This window comes from Poeciliopsis prolifica, unplaced genomic scaffold, assembly GCF_027474105.1.
Source record: "Poeciliopsis prolifica strain line A6 unplaced genomic scaffold, Auburn_PproV2 SCAFFOLD064, whole genome shotgun sequence".
Taxonomy (NCBI): domain Eukaryota; kingdom Metazoa; phylum Chordata; class Actinopteri; order Cyprinodontiformes; family Poeciliidae; genus Poeciliopsis; species Poeciliopsis prolifica.
Genome location: NW_026562439.1, coordinates 857,744 through 868,645, shown reverse-complemented (window position 1 = coordinate 868,645; position 10,902 = coordinate 857,744). Strand labels below are relative to the sequence as shown.

Below are 10,902 nucleotides of genomic sequence, written 5' to 3'. Positions count from 1 at the left end.
CCGGCGTCAGGCTACGCCCAGCGGCCGCTGGACACGAAGCTCCTGCTGAAGGAGAAACTGACGTCTGAACTCTTGTGTTTCCCCCAGGCGCCGAAAGGAACCACGATGATTGTGCTGTTGTCCTCCGTACCGTAGTGAAGAGCCTGACACAGACAAGAATAGAGAAATAAGCCAGAAATCGTAAATGCTGGTTTTGTAAGTCATATCAAAGGCCTCCTTTAACATTTCATTAGAAACTTATTTATTTGATGGTGCGCAAAGACACAACTGTGAATTTAGCAACGAACTGAAAAACTATGTGTGACTATAAATCCATTTATACAAGTGTTGATGATGCAGATAAATAAAATACATTAACAAAATCATTTAAAATAAATGAAGTATAACAGATCTCCATCTAGTTGTAATTCAGAACTTTTTTTCCCATAGAGCAAATTTGAAATATTAGAAAGAAATTCCAGCTTGGGAGCATTGTTGTTTTTGGTAGCCATTTTTTATTTCTTAGTTAATAATACAAATAAGGATTTCACATAAAATCAAGTCAATTATGGAGGCTTTAGTATTTAGTCAGAGGCTTCTTAAATTTGCTGTAACACAGTCTGCTACTGCAGATCCTTCCTCCCAACAGCCAAGACCATCAACAATCTACAAGAATTTGAATTAATATGAGTTGCAACGTTTAATTTCCCTTTGGGTTCAATAAACTATTTGAGTCTCAGAAGATTATTGATTTCTCTTCATCTTCAGCAAAAGACCAGAAGTTATTTCTCCCTCTAGTGTTAGCCTAGCATGTTTTTATTTTAATTTACCCACAATTCCCTGCGCTGCAGTCCACTTCCTGCTTTTGACCAGTCGGTCCACTAGATGTGAAACCGCCGCAGAGTTCATTTCAATTCAACCGAGAAATGGGTTTGTAGGAGGACCACAGTTTGTGTTTTTGGTCCGATTGCAAATTCAAACCTCCTGAAACAAACCGGACTCTCAAGCCAAATAAACTAGTGTTTGATCAAAGATGTAATCGAGCCCTAATTAAAAACTGTTTCCTTCAAATGTGCTCTGAGTTGCATTTACACACTTCCTATTCCATCACTTTGACGTTATATTCATCTTTGTGTTTGTCGATTACATAAAGTCCTAGCAAATCATCCTAAAGCTTGCAGATAAAAAGCGAAAGCATTCAGGAGGTTTTGTTTCCTAGTTTGAAGGATTTCCCACCTGGTCAGATATTCTCTGCGCTGCCTCTTTGGGGTCGTGACACTGGTTGATGACGTTGCAGATCTCCTGGCTGTTCATGATGAAGTTGATGCCATCTGTGGTCAGAGCCAGAAAGGAATCATGGACGTGATGCAGCTGCAGAAAACAGAGACACTTCAGGAGTTTGGCCAGGAAACACTTTCATAAGACTTAAGATCAACTTGTCGTTGTCTATAGACACGTTGCATATTATTGTTTAGATCCAGAAATCTTCACACTGGAGGGGAAAAAGACGATTCTGTTACAAACCATCAAGATAAAACAATCCTGTTGACACAGGAAATCTAGAGACGTAGATATGATTAATTCAGTGCATCAGAGGAAAGAGAACAAGAAACCAAAGAAAAAACATTTAAAAAATCAAAACCACTCCAATTTGCCGTAGCAACTGATTAACAATAGTGCTACCAATGTGTCAGGATTCGACACCCAAACATTTCCCACAGAAAGAACAGAACATTCAATCGGTTAGTTTTATGTTTTCAGGCATGATGTTTATTTTGTGATTATTGATTATTGAACACAGCAGCGCTTGATTAGCTAATTTAAACACCTGCTCTACTGACAATATGTCAGAAAATTTGTCTGGGTCAACTTGCACATACATGTCTTTCACTGAACCAAACGCACCACATTCCACAGTACGTCTGTGTGTCGAGTTTGTCAAAGTCAAGCTAGCATAGCTGACCTACTTACCTCTCGCACTTTTTTTGTTAAATTAAAACTTTTTCCTGACCTCATCATCTAATTACCATTGTGTTAATAATTGGTAATTCGCTTTTTTTGTTGATATATCATATGTACATTTAATATTTAGCATGTCATGTTGACAACTTGTTAGCCAAAATCAAAGGTAGTCATTGTCCAAGCGCAGTTTTCTGCCCACCAGTAGCATGCGTTGCACCGTGCTACATCACGGTGCAACACGTCTATATGGATGGATGGTTTTAAACTTACTGTGACTCTTTTGGTTTCTGGCTCAGCAATGACTCCAATCTTCTTCAGGTCAAAGTCTCCGATGCTGCGTGTCATCGCCAGCCGGCCGTTGACGTTCGGCTGCCCGAGACTGTTCCAGGTGATGTAGCCCCCGCTTTTCTTTATCCTGACGTAAACAAAAAATATCTCTGATAAATACAGCATTAAAAATCGTAAAGTCAGCAACAGTGACTTACTATTGTTAAACGCATTTGTCTCTCAGACCACTGCGGTCGTAGAAAAGATCGGTAATTCACCCAGAATGAAAGCCATCATGGCAGCTCCTTCTGCCAAACACTGGATGACAAAAGGTTTCCGGTTTGCTGCTTTGGTGTCAGTTAGCCATTTTTTTGAAGGACAATTTTATTTCATAAAATATGGAGCAAAAATAATTAATTTTGCTCCATATGACTTACTGTATAGAAGTATGAACAGCACATATAAAAGCATTCAACTTATAGATTAAGTTCTATATAAGGTGAAGTTGAACATACAAATAATTTTTTTATTCAGTCACATCTTGAAATTAAGTTATTTATTTAATTAAAAATATATTAATTATGTTTAAAGCTAGAAATACTTTTTTCCAATTAATTTACAAACCCCTTTACAAACTGCATAATATTTTAAAGCAAATGTGCATTTTGGTGCATCGTGGAGTAAAATTATGGAACAGTTTGGATGAAAATGCTCTACTTTAAACTATTCAAAATTCTTTGTAAGAAAAAAATAGTTTTAAATGTGGGTATGTTGCCCTAAAAAATATTTTTAATTATTGAAAAAGAGGCAGGTTTCTATATATATTTTCTTCTTCCTGCTCCCTTTCCACTCTTGTAGAGGAAGTGAACATTTGTACATTGATGAGGAAATTAGTTAAATTGAAAGAATATTTATTTTGGATACCCGCATTTTTTTCCAGTTCCAGTGTTAAAAGTTCATCAGAATTTAAAGTTGATTGATGTTTGAGAACGTGTTGTTGCATTATTTCCATTATATGATTCGAAGATAATCTCAAAACAACAAATATTATCGTGTATCGCGATAACGTCTGGGAGAATTTAACATCAGCAAGGTTTACCTCTCCTTCTCGTCCCTTCTTTCAGGTGTGTGGTCAACAGTCAGCTTAAGAGCCTTGCCTTTGCGGCACAACATGGCGCGACTGTCCCCCACGCTGGCCACCACCAGCTCGATGCCGTCCCTCAGCAGCGCCACGGTGGCGGTGGTTCCCGCGTTCGATCCCGGCTCTAAAAAGACAAAGCAGGAACCGTCAGAGGCAGAACGAGAAATTCAGAAACACGCAGAAGGTCAACGGTCACATGGCGTGTCGCACATCCACAGAGCAGAACGTAAACAAACGGGCTGAGGTTGTTTTAGACTCAGAAAAAACTAGTTTACACAGTAAACACAGGATGTAAATCACACATGCAGGTAGAACTGCTGCAGCACAACGTTGAGACCCGGAGTAAGAGTCATGGCAAAAATAAACCTTAAAAACAAATGGCACACAACATACTCATTAAGAGTCCAGGCAGCAATAACAAACAAGCTAATCTAAAATGTCTATTTTCTGCCGGAATTATAAAATTATTATTAAGTATAAAAGGGTACACATCAACTCCTTTTATAGATATTAAATCTGAAAAACAAAAAAGTGCAAATAAACAGCAGTGATGTCTAATTCCTTAAGGGAAAACCATTTCAATCTGCTAAGTAATAATATTTCAGAGCGCCCTCCAGTTACCGGCACCCCTGGTAAAAATTAATCTTTTACTGAAACTACTAAAAACCATCACAAAGTAGTTTTAAATGTATTTAAATCTATTTTAGGTTTTTCCGTAATGACAACTTTTTATGATTCTCACCAATTCCTCTACAACAATAAGGTGATACAGATACAGTGGAAAATATATAGAAATTCAACCATTAGTTTAATTTCCAAAACTCACATACATTTCCCATGACACTGCTATCCCCTCTTGGATGTTTTACTCATATTATATATGTATAAACTTTTCAATCTGACGACTGTTCATCATTGATAATGTCACGTTCGATAGATTCATGATATTTCAAAATTATATAAGAAAATTAGTAAAGGGACAACCTTTTATAAAAATGTACAAGTTTTGAGCCACCAAATGTTTTGAAAAGCTGTCTAAATTTTTAACAAACTTTTAAAAAAGCAGTTTTTTTTCAGTCCAATTGGGTGGAAACTTTTTAAGTTTGTTTGTTTTGCTTATTTTCATGTTTCTTTTGCTAAAAAAAAAAAAAAGCTGAGTTAGGAGTCTTTTGCTACTGCTCATTGGTCCACGTTGTAAAAATGTGACGGAACTGAGAATTTTAACCACAAACTCTTCCAATTAATTCAAATACCCATGTTGGTATAGCGTGACATCATCAATTTATTGAACAATTCAGATTTTTAAAAGAAAATGGGGTAAAACTTCTACCCTGCCAGCTCATATTTTGCTACTGCATGTTTTTACCAGCAGCATCTTTAAATGTGGAGTACGCAGTGCCTTAAACATGCTGCATTTATTGAAGATCTTTCACTAATGAGCTACCGAACATGTCGTACAGCTGGTCAAACAGATGCATTGTCTCACAGGAAGCATACACTTGGTAAGAGAAGAGAAAGAAAGAGAATTTAGAGAAAGATAGGGAACCTTCCAGTAGTCCAGGTTTTAGGACCCGCTGGACTCTCCTTCAATATCTATCCTCTCGTCATCCACACTGGTACCAAGGGCCTCCAGCTCTGAGCTGGGTCAGCAGCTGCCGTAGATAACATGCACACACACACACAGGCATATTGGGACATTTCACACAGCGTGGCCCAAATCAGGCCACATAACACGTTTACTAGCTTTCACTGCAAGACATAATCTGTCTCTCAAACTGAATAGTAACTGAGAAAAACTAAATTTATGCGGCAAATGTGTAATTTTGTGTTTTAAGAGAAAGTTTGTTGTTTATTGCACTGGATTATTTGACAGATTGGGAAAAAAAAGTTTTTATATCAGGTAAAAATTACATTGAAAATGTATAGTATTTATTAAATTTTGCATAGAGTTTTTTTCTGCTTTGTACATTAAAAAGAAATAATAAAGTCCTACAAGACAGATAATAAAGCTCAGAAGACAAAACAAAATAACGCCTGGTAAAACTTAAACCAACATCCGAAAATGTGTGAAAAGTTTAAATATTTCTCAAAGATGCAGTATGTAATTTTTTTTTTTTTTTTTTTTAACACGGTCATCAAGTTGAGGTAGTATAATGAGAGACAGACAATATGTGGGGAAAACTCCTCCTCCATTAGCTAATCAGAGCCAGTAGGCGGGTCTTAGCGCCGTCAATCACACCTGTGTTTGTGCTGCTTAGTGTGCCAATGGCAGAACAAACACTTATCCGCCATCAAAGGCACTGATCATGCTAGTTAGTGAATGCTAACTAGCCTTCGCATTCAGTACATATTCTGCTATCAGAGGCAACAGGGTAAGAGCGACATGTACACAAGAATGATTGACAGAGCTAAGATTCGCCTCCTCGCTCTGCTTGTTTCTAGCAGTGAGAAGACGGAGCAGCTCGTTTTTTTTTTCCACAGATTGCCTGTTTCATAACATATTTTTACTGACATGATGAGTTTCATACGGCAGCTTTAATGACAAAATACTTTTCAAAAGTTATCAGTTTGCTGTTGTTTTCCACTTTATTGCGGATCATCATCTGGTTAATGATTTTGGGCCGAGCTTCATCTACCTGATCACACAATATTTTGATCTATAGACCAGTTGATGATTGGCTCAGCTGTAGCTTTGGAAACTGTAGCTCTTTTGGTGCATCTCTTCCTTTGTTTTAATCGTGATGAACTACTAATTGAAATAATCGTCAGCTAATTGATTCAATTGTTAACTGGAGTATACAGACTCAAAAGACAATTCAATGATAGAAAAACATACTCAGAGCAATATTTAAACCAAAACTGTACAAAATAAATTTACATTTGAGATAAAAAAAACCCTTCATTGTCTGTAAATATATTCGACCAAGAAATCAAGTGGCAAAGTTTCAGCTTTCAATTAATGCCTTTTTATTGCATTTTAGCCATTATGAATATGTATGACTGATTACTTGATTAATAGCCAGAATAATCGATTACGAAATTAATTATCTGTATCCCTAAAATCTTTTTCGAATTGATTCTTCAACCTGACAGCAAATTTGCTGCAACATCTTAAATATTTTCTCCTCTTCCATCCTATAGAATAATGGGAAATTAATTACTTTAAAAATTGCCAAGAAAAACATCCATACTCTGCTTTCACAGTTAGATTCACAAGCACTAATGATCATTTAATTAAACTGATTTCATCTGCAGCAACTGCCATTTTCAACACTGTGATCTGCGTTTTGGTTTAGTTTCTTGTCAGGAACAAAAGTTTAATATTTTATGTTCTGCTTTTTAACTTTCTTTTACTCAAGATTTTCTGAGGATCGGATGAATACCAATCCTCATATGAATTTACAGAAAATAAACATTTACTTTAAACAAATTTCCAGAAAGCTTTGCGAGTCGTTTGTATGACCGACAGTAAAAACTATTTCAAATTCTCACTTTTTAAAATCTTTAAAATGTTATTATCTAGTGTCTGCAGCAATAGATTAACATGCAGTTACTTATCAAGCTAATTAGATCAACATTTTTAATGTCCATCAATTTAACTGACAAGGTTTTCCTTTGAGTTGCTGCCTATATGCACATTTGAATTATTTGACATTTACTTAATTTTGCCCGTTTCTTCTTTTTATAGCTTGTTATTTAATAAAAATTAGGAAACACAGACCTAGAATTAAAATCTAAGACCTATGTAAGATAAATACATTTGGTTCAAATACAGGAGGAGGGAAAATGTTTAAAAATCAAAACGTGTTTTAACACAGTGTACAAAAAATATTTAAAGGAATATTCAAAAAACAGTACCTACCATTTGGATAGAAGTGCAAGTGCTTTGCCAAAGCTTTGTCTACTTCTAGGAAGGCTTTCGTTAAAGCCGATTCCAGATTGTCATCCTCTGCCAGAATGTCCCTGAAAAAAGATTAGAAATATTATCACTAAAAATTAAAATTCCTCGATTATTTCCAATATTTGTGTGTAAAACTCTAGACACATTTCAGTGTGAGATCCCACCTGCAAAAAAACTGCTCACTGACGATGACTACTGTTGGTTTTAGCTGTTAGGTTATGAACATAATGTGCTAAATCTAAAATTACGCTTGACATGTAAAGCAGGCATACATTGTACCACTGCTTTGCTACAAGACTGTCAACACTACAAGAACTAGGTCACAAAAAAGGTTTAATTAAAAAAAAGAGCAAAGAACAGGGAAGTAGGACAGTTATGCTAGCTTGACTATGACAAATGTAATATCTAGAGGTGTGGTGGAATCTGGCGCATTTCATTTAGTTAAAAAATAAACACACACATCAACTCTGAGAGATCATCCGTAGAGCCTGTGTTTAAATCAGCTAATCAACCACCGCCATACTGGATTAGCTAAGAGAGCAGCGTTGGCTAATCTACCACAGCGATCACTTAATAATCTCAAAATTAACATCAAGCTTAAAAACATAATACTGCAAAGGACTGAATGTTCTGTTCTTTGCATGTTCTTTGGTGTTGAATCCTGATACATGTAGTGATGTTGTTGTCAGTTACTATGGCAATGAGCCTGTGTCGTGCAGCTGACAAAGAGAGTGAGAAAAAAAGAATATGAGTGGTTTTGAGATGTTCTGTAATATTTTTGCTATTTTCCCTTTGCAGTGGCGCATTGCACTAAATGAATAATACCTGAATCTCCATGTGTCGCTTAGTTAACGGGCTCTTTCTACCGAGGCTCCACAGCTATGGATGGCCGGTAAAAGAATCACATTTTTTGCCCTCCAGCGTTGTGCGCATGTGCAAAGATTTCCAGGTATAGACTATAACATGTAACGTGTCTATATGTACGACTCCCTTACTTGATGAATTTCTTCATGTATTTTTCGCAGAAGTCGGCTGCTTCAGAGCCGCCATGGCCATCAAACACGGCGAAGTACAGGGTGTTTTCATTTATCTGGGAGACCTGGTACCGGTCCTCATTCTCCTTGCGTTGGCCAATCAGGGTTGCACACCCTACCTTAGATAGACTAACTTTGGGAATGGGTTTGCCATAGCGAATGCTAGGGGGGAGCATGATGGGCTCGTCGATGCGATCATCCCAAATCCCAAAGGAGTCCCAAGTCGTAAGGCGGCCGCTGCCGTCTGGATCGAAGCGCGTGTTGCTGTATCGCCTCCCAGAAGGTCCAGAAATTTGTCTGCAGAACAATGGGAACTGTGCTTTGTGGCTATCAAGCTGAAAAGGCAGCAGATCGAAAGCCTTCTGTAGCAAACCACTGCGACCGATGTTAGAACCGCTGCACCTGATCAGGCGCACAAGGCAGGAAGTTGACATCACCCTGAAGACCCTCACAGAGGAAGGAGCAGGGGAGGAGGTGTTCACAATGTTCAAAAACTGAAGACAAACAGGAATGAAAAGGAGACAAAAATCTTATTAGGGCTGTAAATTAACTGAAATGTTCATATCAGTATAACATTTTGCACAATTAAAAAAAACTGTTTCATCTTGTAATGTTACTGAAATATGAAGCATGTGCACACTTTGTTACCAATTTAGGAAAATACAAATATATAAAATCTGACATGACATGACAAACAACCATGCACACACACACAGGTAGGGAGAATTTAGAGACCAATTAATCTGACATGTGTTTTGACTGTAAGCCAGAGTACCCAGAGAGAACCCACCATGCACAGGGAGAACATGCAAACTCTGTGCAGAAAGACCGGGAATCGAACCCAGGACCTTCTTGCTGAAAGGCAAGAAGGCGCTCCCAACTGCGCCACTGTGCAGCCAACCAATAGTCCACCAATTATAATTTTTTTTGTCAGTTTCAGTTTCTTTATTATTTGTTTCACATTGGCTGTTATATTCTAAATTTCACTGACTGGACAAGTTAGTTATTTTTACATGTTTGTCCAAAATTGTGAAGGTACTAGTGGATGTGCTTTATTGGTGCAGAGTTATCAAATAAACTTGTATTTCAATACATTTATGTCTGTGTTTTTTAAAAAAAAGACATTTCATCTCTCTACAAAAAAAAAACAAAAAAAAAAACAAACAAACAAGATCTTATCCAAGAAACTACTTCTACTAAACACGGAAACTCAACAATCTTATTTTTACTATCTAGAGCAAAAAGAGTAAAATATGGGAATGAAGGAAACATGGTGAAAGGAAACACAAATACATGCCTGTGAGCAGAGAAAAGGTAAATAATTGACTCAAAGCAAAACATTTCTGCAGCCAGAAAATCCCAAGAATTTTAAATGACCAGAGCAGCAGCCAGTGGTAAAAATTATGAACTGGTGTTGATTTAGGGTTGATTTACTTTTCCAGAAAGTATGCTTGCTTGTGTAAATTTAAAATATTAATTCAGCAGCTCCTTTAACCCAAGTGGAGAAGGAAAAAACAATACTTTGTAAAGTAAAAACTTCTGATATGAATGTGTTAACTGACAGAAACTGATTAAACATCTTAATTTTTATCACATGCTTTCTCAATATCCCATACATTGAGGCAGGGCAAGTTGCACCTCCACTTATTTGTAGTATCAGAGTGTACTATATAAATGTCAATGATGAACATTATTTCTTTTACATATATATCTGAATTTAGTTATATTGATTACAAGTAACAAGAAAGACTCTTAATATTAATGGGAAAACATCACTACATGCAAATTGAATGGTCTAAATTGAAATTCAACAGTTTTAATCCAGAAATGAACGTCTCTAACTGATGCAATAACGTACAGATATGACAAACTGCTGTCAAATTCGATGTTTTCAGCTGTACTTTACCATCTAATACCGCCAGACAACTCAAACCTGGACAAAGTCCACTGAAGATTAATAAAACTATTTTCGTAAAATCTAATCGGAGGATTAGTTTCTACTTTGAAGAGAACCAAAGCACCGCGAAACATAAACGTTTTTCCAGTAAATGTAGAATTGTTGAGTCCAAGTTTTAACATTTTAGATATTTAAGCTTTTCAACCAGAGTCGAAATTCCTTAAATTCCTTAGATGGCGAATCAGAGGCTAACTTCGTTGTAGCTAACGTCGTTGTCTCGCTAGCTATTATTTCCAGTATAAACGTTGCGTGATTACTACGTAATAGTATTATTTTATGCCTTTGATAAAATTGTAATTACCTTCATGTAGTAGCAAATAAAATCAACTAAAATAGTGAGACGCGTCAATAAAAAGGATTTGTCGTCATTTTTAGTCTTGCGCGTTAGGTAGCTTAGCGAACAAGCTAAGTGGCTAACTTTAGCTTGAGATACGCAGTTTGTAAAAAAATAAAATAAAAAAAAAAAACACGAACGCCACGACTTAAAGTCTCGAGTTGTGTATTACAAAGTCATACCTTGGATTTATCAAAAAATATAACTGTAGAGTCGAATCCCTGCGTTTGCTTCCGAAAGAGCGACTGAATGAAAACAGAGTGAAAAACCTCCTCCGCCCTCTTCTCCGTATTGTCAAACAAGACCTCTCTGATGTGAGCGCATCAA

The 10,902-nt window shown here is 36.7% G+C and overlaps 1 protein-coding gene across 2 annotated transcripts; it reads right to left on the bottom strand.

Moving 5' to 3' along the window:
- ppm1kb (protein phosphatase, Mg2+/Mn2+ dependent 1Kb) lies at nucleotides 1-10,902 on the bottom strand. Of its 2 annotated transcripts, none has more exons than XM_055019861.1 (7): nucleotides 10,758-10,902; nucleotides 8,246-8,778; nucleotides 7,212-7,312; nucleotides 3,308-3,473; nucleotides 2,212-2,356; nucleotides 1,216-1,350; nucleotides 1-143 (listed from the first exon to the last, which is right to left on the bottom strand). In XM_055019861.1, the coding sequence occupies exons 2-7, from the start codon at nucleotides 8,716-8,718 to the stop codon at nucleotides 12-14; spliced, it is 1,152 nt and encodes a 383-aa protein (XP_054875836.1). In that variant the 5' UTR covers nucleotides 8,719-8,778; nucleotides 10,758-10,902; the 3' UTR covers nucleotides 1-11. The 2 variants fall into 2 exon arrangements, with proteins under 2 accessions (XP_054875836.1, XP_054875835.1); XM_055019860.1 differs by lacking the exon at nucleotides 10,758-10,902 and adding an exon at nucleotides 10,543-10,645.

Coding starts and splice junctions, on each gene's coding strand:
- ppm1kb (XM_055019860.1), bottom strand. Junction 3,474..7,211: donor CTTGCACTTCTATCCAAATG/GTAGGTACTGTT, acceptor TTGTCTTTTTAG/AGCCGGGATCGAACGCGGGA. Junction 2,357..3,307: donor AGAAGGGACGAGAAGGAGAG/GTAAACCTTGCT, acceptor TGTTTACGTCAG/GATAAAGAAAAGCGGGGGCT.